General features: G+C 36.6%; 1 protein-coding gene across 2 annotated transcripts in view; it reads right to left on the bottom strand.

The window, feature by feature from the left end:
- Positions 1-234: 234 nt before the first annotated feature.
- LOC112028194 (DNA ligase 6) overlaps positions 235-25274 on the bottom strand; it is a 38697-nt gene continuing 13657 nt past the window's right edge. Inside the window, exons 7-19 of one of the 2 annotated variants that reach the window (XM_024060859.2) lie at positions 23285-23413; positions 15224-15271; positions 13347-13444; positions 13167-13232; positions 12384-12543; positions 11108-11215; positions 4511-4560; positions 3454-3488; positions 3275-3336; positions 2777-2938; positions 2592-2680; positions 1776-1875; positions 235-766 (exon numbers count right to left, since the gene is read on the bottom strand). In XM_024060859.2, coding sequence (XP_023916627.2) covers positions 458-766; positions 1776-1875; positions 2592-2680; positions 2777-2938; positions 3275-3336; positions 3454-3488; positions 4511-4560; positions 11108-11215; positions 12384-12543; positions 13167-13232; positions 13347-13444; positions 15224-15271; positions 23285-23413 — 1416 coding nt within the window. In that variant the 3' untranslated portion in view covers positions 235-457. Of the gene's footprint in view, positions 767-1775; positions 1876-2315; positions 2399-2591; positions 2681-2776; positions 2939-3274; positions 3337-3453; positions 3489-4510; positions 4561-11107; positions 11216-12383; positions 12544-13166; positions 13233-13346; positions 13445-15223; positions 15272-23284; positions 23414-25274 lie in introns of those variants that run through there. The other variant, XM_065780850.1, reaches the window with a different exon arrangement.

Below are 25274 nucleotides of genomic sequence, written 5' to 3'. Positions count from 1 at the left end.
ATTGCAATCCCCATTCCCCTGAGGTAGTTCAACATGATTAACATGACGGACTGGAAGTGTCTCTCGCATGGTAGAATGGGAATTGTAAATGTTATTTTGGCTTGTAGAATCTTTAAAGTGTTAGCCGGTTAAAGAAACATATGCTAGTTCACATGGTAACATAAAACAGGGAAGAAGTTTTTTGTTTTGTTTTGTTTGTGAATGCGTGTTGGGGGATGGGAAGTTGGAACAAAGTTATTTGAAACTAGATGAAACCCTTGATCTACAAGTTTACGAGGCCACAACATTACTCCCAAATTTTCTCAGACTGTACATACAAAATTTGGAACTGCATCATCTTTTGTACACTTTTCTCAGGCTGTACATACAAAATTTGGAACTGCATCATCCTCTGTACACTGTACATTCAATTGTTTGAACTAGAAAAGCAGCTAATGTACCTGAAAAACCAAAATAATCAAGCTTCAGATGTCACATCCATCTTTCGAGTCTGAGATTGAAACATTTCGGCTATATCTGCAGCTGTGCTGGATTCTTCTGGATTTCTATCAGACACAGGATTGATGAATCTGGGGAATCGTATTGAAATACCACGAGATGGATGAACTAAACCAATGGCAGCCTGATGAACTGGTGAAAGTGTGAAGTCTGCACCTCTTATTTGCCAAACAAGTTCTGGCGAAAACCACTTATCAGGCACCTCAGCTGTTCGATAATAAGGTGGCTTTTTGGACAGAATCTTGTCCCCAGAAAAGAAACCTTTCATCTGCGTTTCAATGTAGAGATCCCAGTTATTATGTTGAAGGGATGTACCAGCATCATTTATGAACTAAAACCAGGAAATAAAAGCCCACAAAAGGCTAGAAATTATGTGTAATAGTCAGAAATCAGAATCCTTGGCCAAGACTCCGATTGGTTGTGGGCATAAGATCCCAAAACAGTTCTAGTAAAGGAGGGTGTAGCCCTGTCAAACAAGTCTTGGTCATCTGTATGATAATGTCAGCATTATTTGCACTGAATATGGTGCTGATGAAAGAGGAATTTAAGATTGCCTCCAAAGAATTGGAAAGTGCCTTACATGCTTAGAGAAGAAATACAATGCAAAAAAACCCATCCTAGATTTATTTTTTTCATGACCTAAAAATAAATACATCACATCTGCATCAGAACACACATTGCAGGTTCTGACCCTTTAAATACTATCACATTGCAGGCTATGGAACTCCAAACCGGGCACTTGGTTTCAACTGGCAATTGAACTTTGCAGCAGATGGATGATTGGTAAATGTGCTCATACTCTTCACTCAATGGTTGGTTAAAATCCTGCAATTATCATGTTGTGGTGGAGCACATACCTAGCGCTATCGCATCAGTGAGTGTGTACCGTTCTTAGGGTTGACTTTCTAGGGCTACAGCTAGGGGTGCCACCATCCAATCTATTAACATCCCCCACCACCCCACAACAAATATATAAATAAATAAATAACCTAGAAGTTGGAAATTTTAGCTTCATCAAAGTGAGCACCAATTGACTTTATTTAACATTAGAATATTAAAAAATGTCCCTGCGAGTCTCGTAGCTCAACTAGCACCTCTTGGTATTTCTAATGGAGACATTCAGGAATCAAATGCCTTACCCCTAACTATTGAATTAAAAACTAGTGTCCCTATATTTAACATTAAAGTATATTGTCAAAGAATATAAATTATTTTAAACAGCAACATATTTTTACTAGCATGCACATACAATGCAAATAAGCAACGTCCAACTTTACCTCTATGTAAAAAGAATCAGAGAACCCGGACATGACGCGGCATACACTTTGGAATTCCTCCGTGTCAGGGTTGTAACATGCCATAAGAAATGGACTGTACCTGAAACATAAAAAAAAGTCAAACTAAAATCTCAGTATAAGCTAGAGCTCATAGCCAATTCAAATAGGAAACATTGTTGTGCATGGAATTAAATCACTAAAAATTATTCTAGTAATTAATACATACTTTTCCACCACTTCTGCATGTGTTTATACACTTACATGTCTCTATTGTTTATTTATATATTTATTTCCACACTACAATGTGAAACACACTATACATCCCATATCTTCATTGGTTAACTTTTCGAACCTTTCAACAATACAAAGTGAAACACACTAAAACCATACCTTCACCATTCAACTTTTTGAACCTGATAAGTCCAGGAGGACACCAACAAGCAAACTACCACCCATTGTTAATTATTTTTATGATATCAAAATAAAATATAGAATTCCTTTTATTTGATAATTTGATAGTTGGGGAGAGGAGATTTGAACCTTGGATGTCTCCATTGGAAACATTAGAAGGTGCCAACCAAATGAGCTACAAGGTTCTTGGCAAATAGAATTTAGAATTCTCCCTTGAACAAAAAATAATTAGAATTTAGAATTCTTGTTACTGACAACACCTTTACTTTGGTAAATAAATGACACTTATCTTTGTTTGTATTATTTTGCAAGATGGAACCATTTCTGATTTCATGCAAATTCCAAATCAGTGTTAAAGCAGCTAACCACAGGCAGCGTAAAGAGTATATAAAAGAGAGGTCTCACCATCCAGCTTTTCTCCCATTTCCATGCCAGGCACCAATTGGGACTAAATCAAGAGAATCACACAATCCTTCAACATAGTCTCGCTTGACCTTCAAAGAAACCAACAGTTTCAATCACAGGTCAATACTCTACTTCCTCATTGTCAATTAGATACTGAAGTAACAATACAATCTCATTTGACAAACCTTTAACCATGTGTCAGTCCGCTTAGATGGAGAATATTCAGCATCAAAATCTAATAATTTGACCACAAGCCCTTCACATGAGGAGCTGAATGCATCTTCAAGAAAAGAGCTTATCTTATTTAATGTGACTTCATTGGTCAAACAAGCATCATCTGCTTCAACCTACAAACAGATAAATTGAATAAACTATTATTTATTCAATACAAAATGATTTTTTTTTTTGGGGGGGGTGGGAGGGTGGGGGGGAGAACAAGGGTGTCTAGACTACTTCGAACACTTGACTATTTTCTCAGGTGTGTGTAGTCCTCCAATTTCACACACATGAAGTTATTATAGGGAGGAGTCTCTTGAAGGTGGCCCCAAGATTCTGACTAGAGGTTTCAAACCCAGGAACTCATAGACATCATAAGGCCTTCAGAACCACTAAACCAACCCCTTAGATTGATTATAAAATGATTATTAGAAATTTAAAAAATAACATAAAATTCAAGAACTTACTGTCATTTCCTTTGCATATTCGAAATATCCCAACTTCTCATTATGAAACAAATCCTTCAAATCTGAGAGTTTTTGGCAAAAGGGGATAAAGGTTTAGATTAGATTGTACTTTCAGGAAAAGAGGTTTCTTAAATCCAGAAAAATAGAATAACGCTGTCATAGAATGCAGAGATGCATACATTTTCGTCTTTTGCGGAGAGAGAAACCCAACAGCCTGTAATAGAGTAATTGATAAGCTAAACTTGTACTTTATTCTAAAGAAAAGCAACAAATTGGATGATAAGAATAAAACCACAGGCCCTTGTTGCCACATGATACCTTTACCCTAGGAAGCACAAACATGGGTATGGGTATGGATACAACACAACAACACAAGCAATTTTTGAAAAACTATAACACAGAGTCTGGTACGACACCGGTATGACACGGGTACAGCACCAATATGACATAGGTACAGCCCCCTAAATGAAGTGTCCGTGCTTCCTAGCCTCTATCCCTCTAATGGTGGGAAGATCTTGGGTTCAAAGAGGGATTTGGGAGAAAAAGGCTACCCCTATGTTCTATAACCTACTTTTATTCTTTGGCCAAGGCATCTGGGACACTTAGTGCAATGCACCAATTCACCAGCACATGTAGACCCGTCCACATGTACCAAGCATCTATTTGGATAATCCCTTGGGGTGGCTCACCAAATGGGAAGCGGTCAAACCCAGACCAATGCTTTCTGAGAATACATCGAATGGACTCCAGTTGATCAAGAAATGTATACTTAAAAACTTTTCTGATATTGTAAGATTTAACTTCTACCCTCAATTGCAGTTCTTGGTTTCATACACACTTGACAGGTAAATTAAAAGTAAATTAATTATATTGGTCAGTAAAAGGGTTAAATTTTGACAGATATAAACTGCTAAAAATACCATGATTCTTCCCAAAGTTCATGCGGACTGGATCTATTAAATAAATGAGAGTAAAATGGAGGTAGTATGGGATTGGTTACAGTATTTGCTCCTTAGGGCCTGGCTCAGGTATCCATGGGTGGGTTGAGGCATGAATCTTGTCCAACCACCGAAAAGAGAAAAATACATCTACAATTTTGAATCTCCATTCTACCTTTTTGAGAATATATGGGAATCAATGATAGTGTAACATGATGGTTTTGTCCTAAATTTTTAATGAACATATATGTGGCAAGAACATCCAAAACAATTCCAAGAGAAAGTTCTAGATAATTACTGCTGTCCATTAGCAAACATGATATCGAAGACAAACACGCAAATGTCAACCTGCATGTAAAGAAAACATCATAAGTTTATCAAGAAATTTAAACAAGTTAATGAAACTAAAATAAAATAAAAGGCAAATTTTAAATTTCACAGAAAATAAGCAATATTTTTGATAAGTAAATAAGTTTATTGTTGTCAAAAAAAGGGAACACCCTAGTACACAGGGAGTGTACAAGGGTTGAAACAATCAAGAACAAAAATAACAAGAATCTAAAAAATCAAGAAGCGATAAAAATCATCGGTTCCGCAATGCAGCCAACCAATCCATTAAAGTTCTAAAGAAAAATAGTTTCAAGTCAGATATGGATCTCTCCTTATCTTCAAAGCACCGATTATTTCTCTCCCTCCAAAGGCACTACAATAAGTAATGGGAAACCATCAACCATATATACCCATTTCGATATATACCCATTTCGATGATGACCAAAACTGCCTTGCCAACATGCTAGAAGCCCCATTACAAATCGCGGCATAACCCAGCCCATTCCAAACAAACCGAACACCATAGCCCACAGATCCATTACAACTGGACAATGAAGAAAACGATGATCAACCGATTCACCATTACACTTGCACATGTAGCACCAATCCAATATCCAAACCTTCCTTTTTCATAGATTGTCAATCGTTAAGCATTTCCCTAAAGCAGCAATCCAAACAAAGAAAGCTACTCGAGAATGAATTTCCAAATGCTTTTGCAAGGAAAGGAATAGTCATTAGAGCCCACTAAGAGACTATAACAATCCTTAACCATGAAACCCTTCTCTCCATCCGATTTCCAGCACATCTTATCCTCCCCAAACCCTCTCACCGAAGCACCATATATGGAATCCATAAAACCAGCCAGCGCCTCTAATTCCCAAGCATGCACACCCCTAAAGAAACTGACATCCCAAAATAGGGTTCCATTATCAAACTTCACAATCTCAGCCACACTAACCTCCTGATCTCGGCAAAATCGAAACAATTCAGAATAGCTGACTGCAAGAGATGTTTCACCACACTAATGTAAAAATCCAAAAAATACAGCAATAAGATCCATCACCACAGTTTGGCACCTTAACAGAGACAGGCTATAGAACCATTGTGCATTTCTTGGTCAGGTTGACAAATAATAAATTTGCAAACTTCCCATGTTTAATGCTCCACCCACTGATCAAGATAAAGAAGGAATAAACAGTTCATATTTGACTAATTTCAAGTAGTTTTGAAGTGCAGAATTGCAAGAAAAGGAATTAATTATTCATCTTTCACCGTCATAAGCTAAAATTCTACCTCATTCCTTTTTACAAAGTTTAACCCATGAACCACACATCATGATACAAATTATCTTCCCCTACTAAATTTATCTCCACAAATCAAATTCCTTTATCTGATTCATTCAAATATTATTTTAAAGGTTCTGTTTAAGCTACACATCTATCATAGTGCTGCTTGGCCCCACTCACCCTATGAATCAGACCAATCCGTTGTTGTTGTTGTTGTTGTTGTTTTTTTTTTTTTTTTTTTTTTTTTTTTTTTTTTTTTTTGGATAGGTAATAGAAGTTTTGTTGGATATAAAAGTATGTCACGATCATAATGATGAACACACTGTATTTGAAACAATTACAAACAAATCAATAAGAAGTACTAACAAATTGTAGGTAATCATAAATGGAAATACATCGCGTAAAACCCCAAATTTGAGACCGCTCAAACATAGTCCCAACTAGCAGAGACTTTAAAAGATCTAAAGGTCTCTCAATATCTTCAAAAGTAAGGGTACTGTGTTCCCGCCAAATCAACCACATTAGACGAGTTGGTACCATATTCCAAATATTTGAAAACTATTTCCCCACTGTCTTCAGCATCATTCACACGAATCAGACCAATCTACCCTTGTTGAATTCATTTATCTTGATCCCGATTATGTAGGGCTTAGAAGTAGTAATAATCAACCAACTTAGTTTGGATTTCGACTGGGCAGACATCTCCAGAGAATCATTCAAGTGATTTTTTTACCCTTGTGTCAGCTCCCAATCAAATTGATATAGCGCATAAAAAATCACGTCTCAAACTAAATAAAACTAAATATACCAAGGATGTCTAGATATTAGGAAAGAAAACCAAATTTCATTGTTTGAAAGAAAAGAAGAAAGAAACTTTTGAATCAGTAGTAAATAAATACGTTGGCCTCAAATCAGAACTGAATCTATGACATCATATTTGGGATTGGTTTATACATTTTCCAATCCATTAATAATAACACTAATCTTGAATAGCTTTCCCAGTTAAATGGCTAGGAGTACATTTTATATGAATTTTCCTTTTGTATTGATAATTTCTTTTTATCTGATTCAAGGCTTTTTTTTTTCTTCTTCTGATAATTATTTCCAAGCTCCATCCTCTGTCACTTTAATGATCCTTGATTACTTCTTTGGCCATTTTAACATATAAATATAACCACCAACAAGCTCTACTCAAGTGGCACCTCGTATGGATTTTAAGTCCTACCAGATGCATGTGTAACTTACCAATTATAAAAATCTGAACATAACTGTATGCTTTTTTTGTGTGTGTGTGTGTGTGTGGGGGGTTTTTTGTGTGTGTGTGTGTGTGTGTGTGGGGGGGGGGGGGGGGGGGGGTTGGGAATGATTTGTTTAAAAATTGAAGTCTAAGCTACATTGTCCTAATTTTTCTTTAAGTTGCATCACAAGCATAACGAACTAAAACTATAACTTCACTATCAGTGCATAGGAACTACAACTCCAACCATAATCTTGTTTTCCCTCTGTGATATGTTGAATAAAGTTGTGCCAAATTCTCACGAAAAAGGTTCCCGGAAGCTCCAATGGCCAGACTCTAAGTCTGAATTGAATTCAATTTTAATTCTAGCTCTCCTTGATGCAGTCAAAAATTTGAGCATCAGGGAATATATATCCAAATTGCTAGCTGTAGCTAAGCAACGTTGTTTAAGGTAATATATAATAGTTACTGACAATCACAGGATTTTTTTCTTTCCTCCTATGTATTTCTTTGGTTTCTTTATCTTTCATGTTGATGTTTCTTTAAACAGCCACAGTTCACATTGACATGTACATGAAACTGTATCTTTTATATTCTCTTGAGGTGTTTGATGAGATGCCTGAAAAACTTGGCTTCTTGAATGCAAAATTTCTTGAGTGTTCACGAAATGGGTATTGTAGAGTACCATTTATGGGTGGATGTTCAAACAGATGGGTGAAGGTTCAGACCAAATTCAGGGACACTAACTTGTTTGTTGTTGGTCTTGGATCATTCCATTTTATGGTTATCCATTCATTTCTTCTTCCTTTTGTTTAACCCACAATATTCTTTTTTCTCTTTACAAATGGTTGTCACATTAACTGTTACTGATTTGGATTACAGTTAGTAGAAAGTTACTTTAGTTATTACTAGAATAAAGGCAATTTGGATTATTTTAATTATTATTCAGTCTTAGTTTTAAGCTTTCTGATTTCCCAACAAACTATCAGAAAACATATTCACAGAACATGGACTACTTTTTTTTTTTTGTTAATAGGCAGAACATGGACTACTTTTTTTTTTTTTTTGTTGATAGGCAGAACATGGACTACTTGATAGATGATAACTAAGATTTTATGCTGGTCAAACCTCCAATCATTTTTCTAAAACCAAACATCAGAAGTGGTTTGAACATTTGCAGTGGGAAAGTGAGTGCGTAACACGTTCGAATGAGTATTTGGCTCCAACCCAAAATTTTCTCCACAAGCAAGTTGAGCCCAATTTTATAGGCAGCAGTCTCTTGATCATGATTGATAAGAACATAAAATAAACTAATTTTTATGAACATAGAGACAAAGAGCACATAGAACAAACACAAAATAAGGTTCATTGAATCAAGGTCTTTATTATGTTCCATTCCCACCATTCCGGCCAGAAATTTTCATACTGGTATGAATCACCCCTCTATTCCACCTTAGTCCAAACAAAAAGAACGCCATTGTCCACAGTTCACAAGCTATAGGGAAATGAAGAAGAAAATGACCCAAAGACTGCCCACATTTTTTGTACACACAGCACCAATCCAAAACAATAACACGTCTCTTCTGAAGATTGTCAATAGATAACATCTTCCCTAGCGTGGCAGTCCAAGAAAAAAAGGCAACCCTAGAAGGAACCTTCAAACGCCACACCAATTTCCCAGGAAATGACATGGCATTAGAAGGGGATAGGGAATGATAAACCACGAACCTCAAAGCACATTGGAGATTGAAGAGAGGAAACCTAGAGCATTCCATTAATTCCCATTCCCAAAAAAAAAAAAAAACCTTCCTCTCACTTTCCATTATAACCGTTCCTCTCAAACTCTCATCTTTCTCACTCCTCACAAACTCTCAAGCAAAGCAAAGCCCCTTTGGTTTTTCAAAAGTAGAATAGACAATTCCCAAGCCTCAGATTTTCCAAAAGGCGCAACAATCCCACAAATGGGTAGCATTGCCAAGAAGGAGTGAGAAAGAGAATTCGATGTGGAAGAGAATTGTTCCTATCATCAACAATGACATAGACACATATCAAGTGACGGCTTGTTTGATTGGCAACAAACGACCATGAAATCTCCAACAAGTGACGCTGATCTGCAACCCTCTCTCTCTCTCCCTCTCTCTCTCTCTCTCTCTCTCTCAGTAACAGCATAGCTTAAGATCTCAGTATTTTCAATGGTTTTTGAAGCAAGAGTTATGGTGGCTTGGGATTTGAGGGGGTTTTTGTGGTGGCTTAGGAGGTGGAGTTGCAGTAGCTTGGGATTTGAAGGAGGGTTTTGGTGATAGCTTGGGACTCAGAGTCACAGTGGCTTGGGATTTGAAGGGGTTTTTGTGGTGGCTCGCAGCCGCTAGTGGATCTAGGCTATGTCTTTCACCATGGTGGATTGTTTGGTGGGCTATATTATCCTTTTTGGAAGTGGAGGAAGTAATATGACCTAGAGAGAGTGAAGGGGTGGGAGAGACATGTGAAAATGTTGTAGAATCAAGGGTAAGGGTGTTTCATGGTGATTGTTTATTGCCGTTAGATGTGTCAAAAGATAATCTTTTTCTCAAAACTGAAAATATCATCTAAACATCTTTCTTTTCTTTCTTTTTTAAATCTTGAAAACTTGTTTTCAAAATAGGAGCCAAACACAAAATATGTCAATATTGTGGATTGAAAACTAGCTTTGAAGACACCCAAAAAAAAAAAAAAAAACTGCTTTTGGAGAATAGGAAAAAAAAGGGTTACCAAACAGGCTCTTAACTTTCTTTTTTGTTCTTTCTGTTAGTAACATTCTTTATTTCAGCCAACACCCAATACAAACTTGACTTTCCTTTTTTTTTTTCTTTCCATTAGTCACAATTTTTTTCCCGTTTATTAACATCTCTCACTCTCTCATACACATTTCTAAGCTCCCTTCTCTCTCTCTCTCTCCATTTCAGATTGCAAGTCAAGAGCCAAGATAGATGGTTGGGGATTTAAAGTGAGGACCTAGTCGTTGCTTTGGAGGTTGAGATTGATTGGACAGTGGAGAAATGAAGGTGCCACGCTGGTGACACTGCAGAGATGTGGATGAAGCTGATGAAGCAAAAAGTTGAAGCACATCCCTGTGTAGATCTCCGACAAAGAAAAAGTCTCATGTTTCCAACTTTCTGTTTTCAAGATTAGCTTTAAGATTAAGTTATTTCTTCTACTCTCTCTCTCTCTCTCTCTCTTTACTTTTAGCTTTCACAAAAGTCAAATTTGCTAATTTGTCTTATCTTTTTTATTTTTGGGCATTTGGGTAATTTGCTGTTTGTCAATCAGTGGTGGAGAACTAATGGGTGATGACTGATGAGTGACGTGCTGTTTGTCAATTTGTGGAGGAACTAATGAGTGATGATGCAAGCTAGGGAATAGGGAGGACATGCAAGAATCAATATCAAATACTAGAAATTATGAAAAAAGTGGTAGTATTGGAATAGAAGAATACAGTTAGGATTTTATTACTTGAATTTGAATTGAAATGTTATAGAACTACATGTGATGAACAGTAACATATATTTATTTGTGTTAAATATATAAAGTAATAACTCCTAAACAGTATACTAGTATAAACCAGTATCAAAATACTCCATTCCAATAAACAAACCAAAACAGCCATTGGAATGGAATTGACAACTTTGAATTCAATTGAACCAGTTCTAAAATGCCAATGTTACAGTCATAACATTACTCTATCTACCAAATTACCAATTACTTGAGCATCGTGGAAGGAAGCACAAGTACTTGCAAACATCTTCTAACTTTCGAATCCAAGCTTACGACAACACTAACAAACTACAAGTCTACATTATGTAAAAATAAGGAAACTACTAGGATTTTCTTCAAGAAAGATTGCAAACAATTATTATAACCCCCAACATAACAAAATCGCATAGCAAGAAATAATGTTCAATAAATTGAAACCAAGGAATAGCAAAATTGTCTTTAGTTTTATTTAGGCATTGAAACATTGAACCACATCATGATGGAAAATAGGTAATGTAATAATGTATCAAACCTTTATGCTATCCACTGTAATCAAGTTATCTTTGCTTCCTCTCCCTCGAGAAGATAATTCTTGGAAAGACATAAGTTTGAAGCCATTCTTCCTATCAACTGCAACAACCTAAAACCAGAACCACATTTGGAATGATTCAGATAACATTGCTTTACCTGTGATCAATCATGTACTACCTTCTTTTTTTCTTTTTTCTTTTTTCTTTTTTCTTTTTTCTTTTTTCTTTCTCCTGATGTGGCTGTCTAGGGCTCTTAAAGTACCTGGGTAATACCAGAGTGAGTATAGTTCCCCTGCCTCACACTCACTACGTAATTACAGGAAAGAATTCCTTGGGAGTGGTCCCAAGGTGTTGGTTAGGAAACCCTTATGGATCACATGAGGCCTGGGAACCACTAGACTAACCCCTTGAGGTTAATCATGTACCACCTTGAACATAAACAGGAATGGGAGGTTTGCGTTCAATCTTATTATGAGGAGTTGAGAGGTGATGCCTACTCTGATTTCCCTTGGAAGGCTGTTTGGAGGGTAAAAGCAGCCTCAAAGGCTGCCATTTCATGTGGACTGCAGTTTCCAATTGTCCAATAGATATGGAAATTTTTGTTCATATCTTTTGGGGTGAAGTGGGTGATGCCAAAGGCAGTGAATGATTTGTTTAAATATTGGTGCTGAAGTTCCATTACTTTCCATAATAGAGTTTGGAATGTTCCTCCCCCTTGTTTAATGTGGCAACTTTTGAGAGGGAGCAATAAGAGGACTTTTGAGGAACATAAACTATTTATAGAGAGATTCAAATCTCAGTTCCCATGGGAATTATTCTACTGGCTGTCTTTAGATGCAACAGACCTTCATTATTGCATGATTTTATTGTTGCATTGTATTTATACCTGTTTGTAAGGAAACATGGGTATACAATCTGTATACTCCATTAGTTTCCCAGTACATTTCTTTAGCATATTAATTTATATATATATATATATATATATTACTAATAAATTACCGATTGTCCTAAAAGCTTAAATTGTTAGGAAATTGTGACTTTCATCATTTAAGTTAATACTCCCCTTCACATGTGGGCCTAAACTGCCCTTATTAGGGGGGCCCAACACATGGGACTTCTTTAAATGCTAAAGTCGAGACTGGGTTTCAACCCATGACCTCTAGCTCTGATACCAAGATTAATTACCAACTGACCCAAAAACTTAAACTATTAGGAAATTGTGAATTTAATCATTTAATCTAACAATTACTTATCAAAAAAAAAAAAAGATATTCCTACCTCCGCATCCAAAATGAAAGTCATTGCAGCAGGCCTGCATGATTCCTTTATTATATTAATCACATCCGGAAATCTTGAGGTCGATTCATCTCCATTTCGTGAAAATATGCGAACAGTTCCATCAACTAATTTGTGAACTTGGGCACGCTGACCATCATATCTAAAATTGCAACCACAAAAACCAGTTCAGAAGGTAATGCAGCCAACTTACCAAAAGTAAAAGCAAAGTGAAATGAATAGAAAAAACTAAGATATATTGCCAAATCAGTGACTAACACTAAACTAATTCTTATGATGAAGAAACTGTAATATACTAACTGCACACAAGTGATGAGCAAACTAATTGATCGTTTTTCTTCTTATAAGTTAATGTGCGGAGAAAAATTATATAAAAGCATATTGGGGGTGGGAAGAGCCCTCAGAGTCTCTTCTCTTAAACAGCAAGTCTCTAGTACACACCAAGAGACTTTACAAATCTGAATTATCGTGATAATAAACAAAGCTTCAGGAACATAAGATGTACAACCATTTGAAGTTGGGGGCTTATCTTCTACACTGCCATCACTACTGCATATTATTTATCTGCCAAAAATGTAAAATGAGATTGCAAATGCAATACTTATTATTGTCTCCAACCAAGAATTTCAACATCACCACTCTGACCTGTTCATACATATTAAGCCTAATTTGTAATTAGAATCATCAAAACTCTATAAAGAACTACACATGGGAAATCAAAAGAGCATAAGAAAGGAGACTATATATTTGAGAAAAAAAGCATACTTATATTCACATGAAAAAGCTTTATTCTGGAAGAGCTTCAGTGCTTGCGGAACACCATTGGTGATTCTACCACAAAGCAAAAAAACCAATACAAATAAAAAGTCCTTCAGTATGCATCCTGCATAAATTAAAGAGACTTAAAGAAGGAAAAAAGGCATAAGCATATCCAAGAATATATACTTTGCAAGCATAGGCTTGATGGGTATTCCTGGAATCATTGACAAAGTCGAAGAAGAAAACTTGACACCTTTGTTCATGAGAGAAGGAACAACCAGATCCTGCTTATTATTTAATTGCACAGCAGACAAGTGTTACATTCTGAGACAGTGATTGCAGCATAAAGTCCCAGATTATCTTAAACTCTACTATCTGAGATATGCTGAGTTGTCAGAGGTATTAACAATTCATTTATGAATAATTATTACACAAAGAGCAAATTTAATTCTACTTTAATTACTTTTATTTAAAATAGATATTATCTTTAAATTGTTTTTTTAATCTAATCTACCAAAAGTATCCAGCCATGATTGTATAAAATATAGTCTCTTAATTCTGATGGCTTTGAATCAAATATATAATATTATTATACAAACTGCATGGACAAAATCTTGTGTCAAACAGCATATTTATACCTTTATTGCTCATTTCAGCAGCAACATAATCATGACTCTTATGGACAAATGATGGCATCAATTGAAATAGCAACACACTAGATAGGTAGAAGGGAATAAGCTGAATACTAGGATAAATTAACTTTTTTTTTAAGCCAAGATAAATTAACTTTTTAATCAGCCAATAAATAAAAGACTTCCTATAAAAATTACTTCTCAACAATTTTTCTTTGAAAAAGAGGTCCAAGTGCTACCACAACTCCCTTATAAAGGTTGTTGGATGAGTTTTAACTCAAGAAAAACCAAACCATAAAAAGACTATAAAAAATAAAAATAAATAAAAATATTTATTTACTTCTCAACCATTGGGAAAAAAAATATATGATAAAAAGAATGTACCCACACACAGTGCGGCTTACAGGCTAGTTGTCACGACAAAGAAGCTTCTATGCCAGACTATGTGAGATAGAATAATGGCACTATGTGTTGGGATGTCACGTCTACTAGACCTGTACAGGATTAGGAGTTTTGTGGGCCCTGTTTATTCCTCAAAGGTTAACAGAGATAGGGAAGACCAGCTGTGACGGATTCCTACTAAGAGCAGTGTTTTTTAGGTAAAATTCTGTTATAAGGTTCTTTCTAAAAGATACCATGGAAAAGTATTTGGAGGGGTAAAGACTCCTATAAGAGTAACTTTCTTCATGTGGACAACTGCTAGAGGGAAGATTCACAAGATGTCATCTTCAAAAGAGAAATAATTACATTGTAGAGTAGTAAAGGGTACAAGAAATGAGGAGTCCATTGATCACCTGCTACATTCTGATTTTTCTTATAATCTATGGTCTTTGATGTATTATTTGTTTGGACTCCATTGGGTTATAAATAATTGAGTTATTGATTTGCTAGCTTGTTGGAAAGGGAGTTTTGGTAGGCATCTCAGTGATGAAACGTAGAGATGACCTCTATTGATGAAAGGATGAGGAAGAGCCATTTGAGGTGGTTTGGTCATGTGTAGAGGAAAGCAATTAATGCACCAACGAGAAAGAGTAAGTTGATTCAAGTCAAGGAAATGAAAAAAGGTAAAGGGAAACCTAAAATAACATTCATGGAAATAGTTAAAAGGGCATGTCAATTAAGGAAGTGACAAAGTATAATAGGAATGAGAAAAAAGAATACATATGGATGACCTTATTAGTCTATTGAAAAGCCATAACTGACCCCAAAGTTTGGGACGGAGGCTTAGTTGTTATTTTCTCAAGTTTAACCAGGACATATTCTCAAATAAAACACATTATTTAACAACATATGCAAATAAATATCTTCTTTTAATAACACAACAAACTAAAGACATGGAGCATATAGCTAAAAAAAATTCAACATAAATAGTTGCTAAAGAAGAAAAATGAAATACCTAAGAATTGTAATGCCAAAAACATTAATACTAACCAAATTGGGGAGTATATTATAGGCTTCAACTACGGCTGCAGAAAGGAACTGAAAAGAAACCAAAAGATCAAATAATCAACTGAATTTCTATATCAAATAACCCATTCTACAAAATAGGAAGTCATTTAGCTAAAAGATGTATTTTAATAATAATAAAATATTGAAAAATACCATGTTCCGGAAACTTATCAGAAAATTGTGGCACTTATAAAAATATGTAAATAAATAAATAATTGAGGTATAAATAAATAGTTGAGGGGTATTAGTGAGGATAAGATGTGTTGGACACCTGCACTTTGAGGTAAGCAGTTATTATCAAGCTTTGTTAGGTGTATGTACTCAGTCCTTCCCTTGGAGAAGTATTTTGAAGGAAAAGGTTCCTTCCAGAGTCGCGTTTTTTGTTTGGACTGCAGCTTTAGGAACTATCTTGACTGTTGATAATTTACGTAAGAAGAAGGTGTTGATTCTAGATTGGTGTTATATGTGCAAAAGTAATGTAGAATAAGTAGACCATCTTTTACTACATTGTCCTATTGTTTCTAAGTTGTGGTCTATGGCGTTTACCTTGTTCGGTATCTACTGGGTGATGCCAAAGATTGTGGTTGCGCTTTTTGATCATCATCGTAATGGTGTTATTTGGATGGCTGTCCCTAATTGTTTGATGTGGTGCATTTGGCAAGAGAAAAACAATCGGTGTTTTGAAGATTCTGAAAGGACTATAACCGATTTAAAACTTTTTTTTTTTATAAGTAATAAGTTTATTGATATCAAAAAAGGGGAGCACCCTAGTACACAGGGAGTGTACAAGGGGACAAACAATCAAGAACAAAAATTACAAGAATCTAAGAAATCAAGAAAAGATAAAAATGATTGGTTCCGCAATGCAAACAACCAATCCATTAAAGTTCTAAAGAAAAATAGCTTCAAATCTGATCTTGATCTCTCCTTATCTTCAAAACACCTACTATTTATCTCTCTCCAAAGACACCACAATAAGCAGTGGGGAACAATCAACCATATATACCCATTTCGATGACAACCAAATCTGCCTTGCCAACATGCTAAAAGCCCCACTACAGATTGCGGCATGACCCAGCTCACTCCAAACAAACCGAACACCATAGTCCACATATCCATTGCAACCGGACAATGAAGAAAAACATGATCAACCGATTCACCATTACACTTGCACATGTAGCACCAACCCAATATCCAAACCTTCCTTTTTCGTAAATTGTCAATCGTTAAGTACTTCCCCAAAGCAGCAATCCAAACAAAAAAAGCTACTCAAGAAGGAATCTTCCATTTCCAAATACTTTTCCAAGGAAAGCAATAGTCATTAAAGCCCACTAAGAGACTATAATAGTCTTTAACTAGGAAGCCCTTCTCTCTATCAAGTTTCCAGCACATCTTATCCTCACCAAACCCTTTCACCGAAGCACCATAAATGGTATCCATGAAACCAGCTAGAGCCTCTAAATCATGAGCATGCACACCCCTAAAGAAACTTTCGTCCCAAAAAAGGACTCCATTATCAAGCTTCATAAGCTCAGCCACACTAGCCTCCTTGTCTCGACAAACTCTAAAAAATTCAAGATATCTATCAGATTGGATGTCTATCATAAGAATTCATTCTATTTTTTTCGTCTATGATTTAATGGATGCTTGTAATTTATGTATACTTCCCATATACTTGGGTGACTCATTTTTATATCTTTGAACAACATTTTCTTTACTTATCAAAAAGATAAATAAATAAATAATTGAAAAGTTGAAATTGTGCTTTCAACTCAAACATCTAAGACGTCCAATAGAAAAGCCGCAACCAAAAAAATTATCCTCGTCTCTCTTACATGAAAAGTTTTTGTCAAAAACCTAATTACTTTAATTGCAAGAATTTGCAATGCCAAACAATTCCCTACATAAATTACCCTCAACAGCTAATCCAATACCACATTCCAACTGACAAATTAGTCTTAAAAATGGGTTGGTGCTTACTTAAGACCAGGATTGGACTCTAACATGACCACTCTCTCCATCACAGTTATCAAATAATTGTCCCCATCATCCCACACAAAACCTACTTATTGGAGACACTCAAAACTCAAACCCCATAACCAAAACACCACCAAACTCAAGCCCCACCACCATGAGACACCCAAACACCAAATGCCGATAGCGAAACACAAGGCCATAGACCATTCAAACACAAATGCCCAAACCAATCTTGACCCACCCATAACCAAAGCCCCCCAAAATTGCCACCATCAACCCCCCAAACATAAGCCATGCTGCCACCTAGATGCCAATCAAGGTAACCCTTAAAAACACCCCAAGCAGCCGTCCCATCTCAAGTGACCCACTAAAAAGGCTAAGGAAGAAGGCTAGCAATTATGATGCAGGAAGCACCAAACTCATTCAAGATTTTGTTTCTAAATTTGAAATTATTTTTGAATTTTGAATTTAGCTTATAATGTTGAGGGTTTTAAGGGATTTGATTAGGCATTTCCCATATTAGTGTAATACCTAAACCCTATTAAACTAGTGTTCTTGTAATTGTGAAAGGCAGATAATTTTGAATAAGAATTTTATGATAAGTTGAGAATATGTCTCCTCTTTTGTTTTCTTTGCTTGGTAGTGATGCCAAACGCCCTTAGGTGGAGAAGCCTAGGATTTGTTTTGTTGTTCCTATTGTCACTCTTTATTTCCTATTTTCCTACATTGTTCTGCATCAACTTGGTATTAATGCATCCAATCCCTCCACCCAATCCAAATCATTCAAAAAAAAACCAGCCGCCAACATCATACAACCACCATCGAGAACCCACTCGTTGCAAGCCACTTCATTTACAGCCCAACCACAACAAACCACATCTGCCACCTGAAGAAAGAAAGAAAGAAACACACAGAAACAAAACAAAAGAACCATGGCCAAGAATTACAACTCTATACAAAACCCATCCACGCCCGAATCCACAAAGTCCTAATCCACCAAAAGGTCAGACTGCACATCTCCATCAACCTCACCACTAGAAAACATATCCCACAGCCAATCTTTTGAAGCAAGCCACCATCGTCAACCTTTGGCACCGAGACACTTTGCTGATAGCCACCCCAAGACTCCAAATAACAACTCGCCGCCGCCGCCGCCGCCGCTCTCCCTTTACCATGTGCTGCTCCACTGCCACCCCACCTTTAGGCCCCTATCTTGCATGACGTCACGCAGCCACACCAACCCAGCGTAAAAAATGGAAAGCTTATTTTAGTAGCTAAGTTTCAGTCTTTGTGTTTTGTGGCTCTAAATTTGAGTTGAAAATGACTTCAATTGATAGAGACCTTGAGAAGCAGCTTAAGGAGGCTAGGAATAACCTCATGAACCTTCCTTCCTCCAATGATGACTTGCTCACTCTTCTTGAGAAAGTTGAAAATTTGTTAGCAAATGTGGAGCAAGCACCATCCAAATCAATGCAAGATACATTTTTACCCTCAATGAATACACTTTTGAGACATGATGAAATGGATGTGAAGGTTTCAGTTGCACTTTGCATTACTGAGATTACAAAGATAACAGCACTAGATGCCCCAGGTGATTATGAGCAGATAAAGGAAATATTTCAGCTGACTGTAGCAGCATTTGAAAACTTGTCTCATGTGTCCGGTCACTGTTATACAAGGTTTCAATTCCTGATACTGTTGCAAAGGTCAAGTCATGCTTGGTGATGCTGGAACTATTTTTTTATAAGTAATAAGTTTTATTGATATCAAAAAAGGAACACCCTAGTACTCAGGAAGTGTACAAGGAATCAACAATTCAAGTACAAAAATTAAAGAATCAAGGGAATCAAGAAAAAAAAGAGAATGATTGATTTCGCATAGCAACCAACCAATCCAATAAAGTTCTAATGAAAAATAACTTGAGGTCTAGCATGGATCTCTCATTATCTTCAAAACACCTACTATTTCTCTCTCTCCAAATACACCACATTAAGCAATGGGGAACAATTAACCATATATGACCATATCAATGACGACCAAACTTGCCTTGCCAACAAGCTATGAGCCCCACAACAGATTGCAGCATTACCCAACTTACTCCAAATAAACCCAAAACCACAAACCACAAATCCATAGCAACCAAACAATGAAGAAAGAGATGGTCAACCAATTCGCCATTACATTTGCACATGTAACACCAATCCAATAGTCAAACCTTCCTTTTTCGTAAATTGTCAGTCGCCACGTATTTCCCTAAAGCAGCAATGCAAGCAAAGATAGCTACTCAAGAAGGAATCTTCTATTTCCAAATACTTTTCCAAGGAAAATAATAGTCATTAGAGCCCGCTAAAATACTAGAATAATCATTAACCATTAACCCCTTATCTCTATCAGGTTTCCAACACATCTTATCCTCACCAAACCCCGTTACTGAAAAACCATATATGGTATCCATGAAACCCGGCATAGCCTCTAATTCCCGAGCATGCACAACCCGTTACTGAAAAACCATATATGGTATCCATGAAACCCGACATAGCCTCTAATTCCCGAGCATGCACAACCTTAAAGAAACTTACATCACAAAAGAGGACTCTATTAGTGGACTTCATAAGCTCAGCCACACTAACTAGCCTCCTTATCTTGGCAAAATCTAAACAATTCAGGATAGCTAACTGCAAAAGATGTCTCCCCACACCAACGGTCTTGCCAAAACTTCACCCTAAACTCATCACCAATATTATACAAAATATAGCATGTAAAAGAAGGCCATCCCCAACTATTATTTTTCCACAAACCAACACCATATGGACCATAAACAAATCTGATACACCAGCCACCCCATACACATCCATATTTCAACTCTATCAATTGCCTTAAAAGGGCATCCTTCTCAATCCCAAATCTCTATAGCCATTTCCTAAGCAAAGCTTCATTAAAAAGTCTTACCCTCCTTATCCCCAAGCCACCCAAAGAAATGGGAGAACAAACAGTAGCCCATTTAACCAAATGAAATTTGGGTTCATCACCAATGCCACCCCATAAGAAATTCCACTAAAGTTTCTCAATTCTTAGCCACAACAGCAGGTAGCAGGTATAAGAAATAAAGATAGAAAATAAGTGGGTAAATTAGATAGAGTGATTTTGATTAAAGTGACTATCTCCCTTGGAAAAGTACAAACGTTTTCATCCCGCTAATCTCATTTCCATCTTCTCCAGAATCGGGTTCCATATTGTCTTATTCTTGAATTTAGCACCCAAAGGAAGACCCAAATATTTAATTGGAAGAGTACCTTGCTTGCAGCCAAGGACATTCAACAATAAGTCAATATTATGCACCACTCCAACAGGAACCAATTCTGACCTATGATGCACGGACGCGGCAAAATGGGCGCCGCACCCGCGTCCGTCGCGGGGATGTGCGAGCGACACGGCTGCCCGAGCATCGGTGCCACTTATGAGATTTTTTTTTTTTTTTTTTTTTTTACGGATTCGCGCCGACTCGGCTTCAACTCGCTCCAATTCGGGCCGATTCCCGCCGAACCAGGTTTTTAACTCTTATGAGTGCAGAGTAATTCCGATTCGCACCATTGTTGATGCTTCAAACCACCATGAGATGCTGTTAGACCTTTAGATCGCATTGCCTCTCTTCTTTTCTGTCTCACTCGCGCTTTCTCTCTAATTTTTCTGCCTTTTTTCCGTTTCAGCTTCTGTGTCTGGCCTGAGGACTCTGGAGTTGCTTTGCAGACGATGGAGATGGTGAAGTAATGCTTGGCTGTCATCTACTCACTGACCAACCACTTTATTCTTGGGCTTTGTTTTGTATTTAGGCTATTATTTAATGAGTAGACTTCTAGTTTCTTCTTTTTAAGTCCTGTATCTTTTTTGTTTTCCACTTTTAAATTTCATTGGAAAGTTGACCGTTCAAATGGGCTTGAGCATCAAACCATGGGCTTGGTTTAATTTGTGCCTAAGGCATGGGCTTAATTTAGATGTAGGCTTCATAAAAAAAATAAATATATATAATTTATTTTTTGTGTTTTCTTTTTTGTTTTGTGTTTTGTTTTGTGCTTCTTGCCTTCTTCTTTCTTTGTTTTGTGAACCAAGAACATATAATGTGTTTTTTAAGAATATTTTAATAGTAAAAATATATAGAAAATATAAATAAAAATATTTTTAATAATTTTTTAATCGCCGCACCCGCACCCGCACCCTACTGTTTCAAAAATTGCCGAGTCCCACACCCGAGTCCGGAAACGCAACCGTGCTTCATATATTCTTACTTGCCCAGATTTATCTTTAGACTAGAAACCGCCTCAAACCAAATAAGGATCATACGAAGAATCAAAATCTGATCTAGATCAACATCACAGAAAATTAGCTTGGTGATGCTGGAACTTGATTGTGATGCATTGGTTGTTGAGATGTTTCAAAATTTCTTAAAAATAATTAGGTCCAACCATCCACATGTTGTATTTTCAACCATGGAAACAAATATGACTAGTCATAGATGAAAGTGAAGAAATTTCCTGGGATCTTCGCAATTCACTTTTAGCTAGTGTAAGAAAAGAAAATCAGAATGTATCACCTACTTCATGGAAATCAAGGGAGCAAATAATCACTAGGAAATTGGGGAAGCAAATAATCACTAGGATTAATGCCTGGCTAGACAAAATAATGGCACTCACTAAAAAACTTCCCAGCAAACTTGAGGGTAAAAGCTTCACACATGAGAGATAGTAATGTTGTGGTACCAAAATTTTGTTATGAAAAGGTACAAGTGACAACAAATGTCTCGTCAGTGCACCCTCAACCACGTGTAGTAGAGCCAATTGAACCTATTGGTGAGCCATTACTTGATGAGGCAGAAGTTCAACAACATAGTGAAAATTATGAGGGTGCACATGATGTGATAGTGGAAGTTGATGAATCTGCTTATCATTAGCCTTGCATGGTGCATAGAGAAACAATTTGCCAAAGTGGATACCATGGTGCTTCCTATGGTTCAAGATAAGATTGTGATTCCACACATTGATTTTGTCATTCCAAATGAGTTTACGGAGGTCAGGGAATGCAAGATTTTGCTAGTCTCTGTGCTCCCAGAGGTGATTCCTAAATTGAGGCATGCACTACGTGCTAGAGTTCTGATCCTTCTCCACTTAAAAACTCAAGGTCGAGTTTTCTCAGCATTCATTAAAGATTTTGTTTCTAAATTTTAAATTATTTTTTATTTTGAATTTTGAATTTAGATTTTAATGTTGAGGGTTTTAAGGGATTTGATTAGGCATCTTCCATATTAGCGTAACCCCTAAACCCTATTAAACTAGTGTTCTTGTAATTGTGAAAGACAGTTGATTTTGAATAAGAATTTTGTGGTGAGTTGAAAATATGTCTACTCTTTTGTTTTCTTTGTTTGGTGGTGATGCCAAACGCCAATAGGTAGTGAAGCCTAGGGTTTGCAAGCAGATCTTAGGTGGTGAAGCCTAGGAATGGTTCTGTTGTTCCTGTTGTCACTCTTTATTTCCTATTTTCCTACATTTTTTTGCATCAAATTATGTATCTGAAGAAGTCTCTCAAGAAGTCTTGAATTAATTCCATGGTTTCATGTGTCACCACCAAACCAAGAAAGCCAACTCAGCTTGCCAAGTCAGCTGAAATTGTGAGCTGAAGTCATGATTACAGGCCTTGAAATTGTGACTTGAACCCATGATTTTAAAACCACCATAGTTTTCAGATAAGTTTTAGACACTTTTTTTTATAGGTAAGTTTCAGACAGTATTTTAATATATTTTTATTAAAAAATAATTTTCACCCAAATGACTCACAAAATAAGTATGCCCACATTAAAATATTAAATAAGTTCACATTAAATTTTTCAAAAAAAAAAAAAGAAAAAAAAAAGACAAAAAAAATAATTTTTATTAAGAAACTCTATAAAATGTTCAAATACTTTGTCAAAACCTCATTCATTTGAATCGTGGTAGCAAAGGGTGAGAACCAACTTCTATGAAACAGTAAAAAGATGACAGAATGAATAGATGACAGTTTGTCAAAAATAGTGTTAACCTGAAGATTCTCCTTCAAATTATCTACTTTTCCTTCATGGTAAAAGTTAGGGGAGGAATTAAAAACAACGGCTTGAGCTAGAGCAGGTAAAACAGTTCTCATCATTGCTCCAATCCGTAAATTTCTGACCTGCATATAAATGATGTTAAAAATGGTCACAAAAAATAGCTCAATACCATAAGTTAAACCACGAATTTAAGTTCCACATTCATCATACTCATTCAGAAATATAAATTTTTTTGGCAATCAGATATCCCAGCCATATTCAAATGATGCACATATTCAGTGCAGCACAGGTGAAGACCTCGTCTATTAATTCTTTAAAAAAATCCTAAAAATAACAAAATAGAAGACCATGAGAAAGGGAAGGAATGAAACAAAATGACAGGAAAAACACACTTAGCTCTAGAAATCAATAGCAAATGACAGGTAAAGCAACATCATCTCCACCCTACCTGCAACAGCTATCTCTTTTTTTTTTATATAGGTAATTAGAGAACTGTTATAAATGAGAAAAAAAAGAAAAGTACAAATAGTTCATGATGATAAACAACAAGAAACAAAAGAACCAAACAGCAAAACAAAAGATAAGGAAATCAGAAAGATGATCTAAGAGAAAACATAAACTCTGAAAGAGACAAAGTATCAGTAAAGCCCCAACAACGAGCCCACTCAAAAAGACTACGCTGGCATAAAACCTTTAATTCATCCAACGTCTTCTCCATGTTCTCAAAGGAGCGACGATTTCGTTCCAACCAAACAATCCACATTAAGCACCCTGGAATCAAATTCCATATATTCGAGTTGTGCTTCCCAAGCCATTGATGCCAACAAGATAACAAACTCGCCGTCGATCTTGGCATAACCCAATGTATACCAAAAGCTTGAAGCATGAAGGACCATAAGGTATGTGTAACAGGATAATGAAGCAGGAGATGGTCTACCGACTCCCCATCACCACAACACATACAACACCGATTTACCAAAGGGCGATCCCTAAGGATGAGATTATCCAAAGTGAGAATCCGATTGTGCGCAACTGTCCACAAGAAGGCCACTCGCTTAGGAATCTTTGGTTTCCACACACCCTTCCAAGGAAACAAAAGATTTGGATTACCCTGAATTGCTTGGTAATAAGATCGGATATCAAACTTACCATCCCCTTTGAGCCACCAACGAAGCATATCCCTCCTATCCCCCAGAGGAATACAAGAATGGATAAGCTGAAGTAGAGAGTAAGATGCAACTAGCTCCCAATCTTCAAAAGCTCTAAAAAACCTTAAGTCCCACACTCTGAGAGTACCTCCTTTCGGAGTCCACAAAACCTCAGAGATGCATGCATCCTTTGCAACTAAACAAACATAGAGCTCAGGATAGAGGTCTTTTAGGGTATTATTCCCAATCCATCTATCATGCCAGAAGCAGATATGGGTGCCTTCACCCACTACAAAAGACAAATGCTTAGAAAAACTCTCCCACCCTTCATGAATGCCTCTCCAAAGACCACAACCATGAGTCCTCCTGCACACTTTCGTACACCACCCCCCATGACTCTCACCGTATTTTGTGGAGATTACTCTCCGCCAAAGATGGGTAACTTCATGCCCAAAACACCACAACCATTTCCCTAATAGAGCTTGATTAAACGACGCCACACTTCTTATCCCCAAACCACCCAATTTGACAGGTAAACACACCATTTTCCCAAGCCACCAAAGGATATTTGAAACTCCCCTCAGAAGACCCCCAAAGGAAATTCCTCTGAATATGTTCCATTCTAGCAGCCACAGCTTTAGGAATAGTGAAGAGAGATAGAAAGTACGTTGGAAGACTTGAAAGAGTACTCCTTAGTAATGTGAGCCTACCACCTTTAGATAAATAGAGACGCTTCCACCCTAAAAGTTCTTTTCCATCTTCTCCAAAATAGGATTCCAAATCGAAGTTGTCTTAAAAGAAGTTCCCAACAACATTCCCAAATATTTCATAGGCA

Source organism: Quercus suber, unplaced genomic scaffold (genome assembly GCF_002906115.3).
Source record: "Quercus suber isolate HL8 unplaced genomic scaffold, Cork oak 2.0 scaffold_249, whole genome shotgun sequence".
NCBI classification, from domain to species: domain Eukaryota; kingdom Viridiplantae; phylum Streptophyta; class Magnoliopsida; order Fagales; family Fagaceae; genus Quercus; species Quercus suber.
This window is presented reverse-complemented; position numbering and strand designations above follow the sequence as displayed.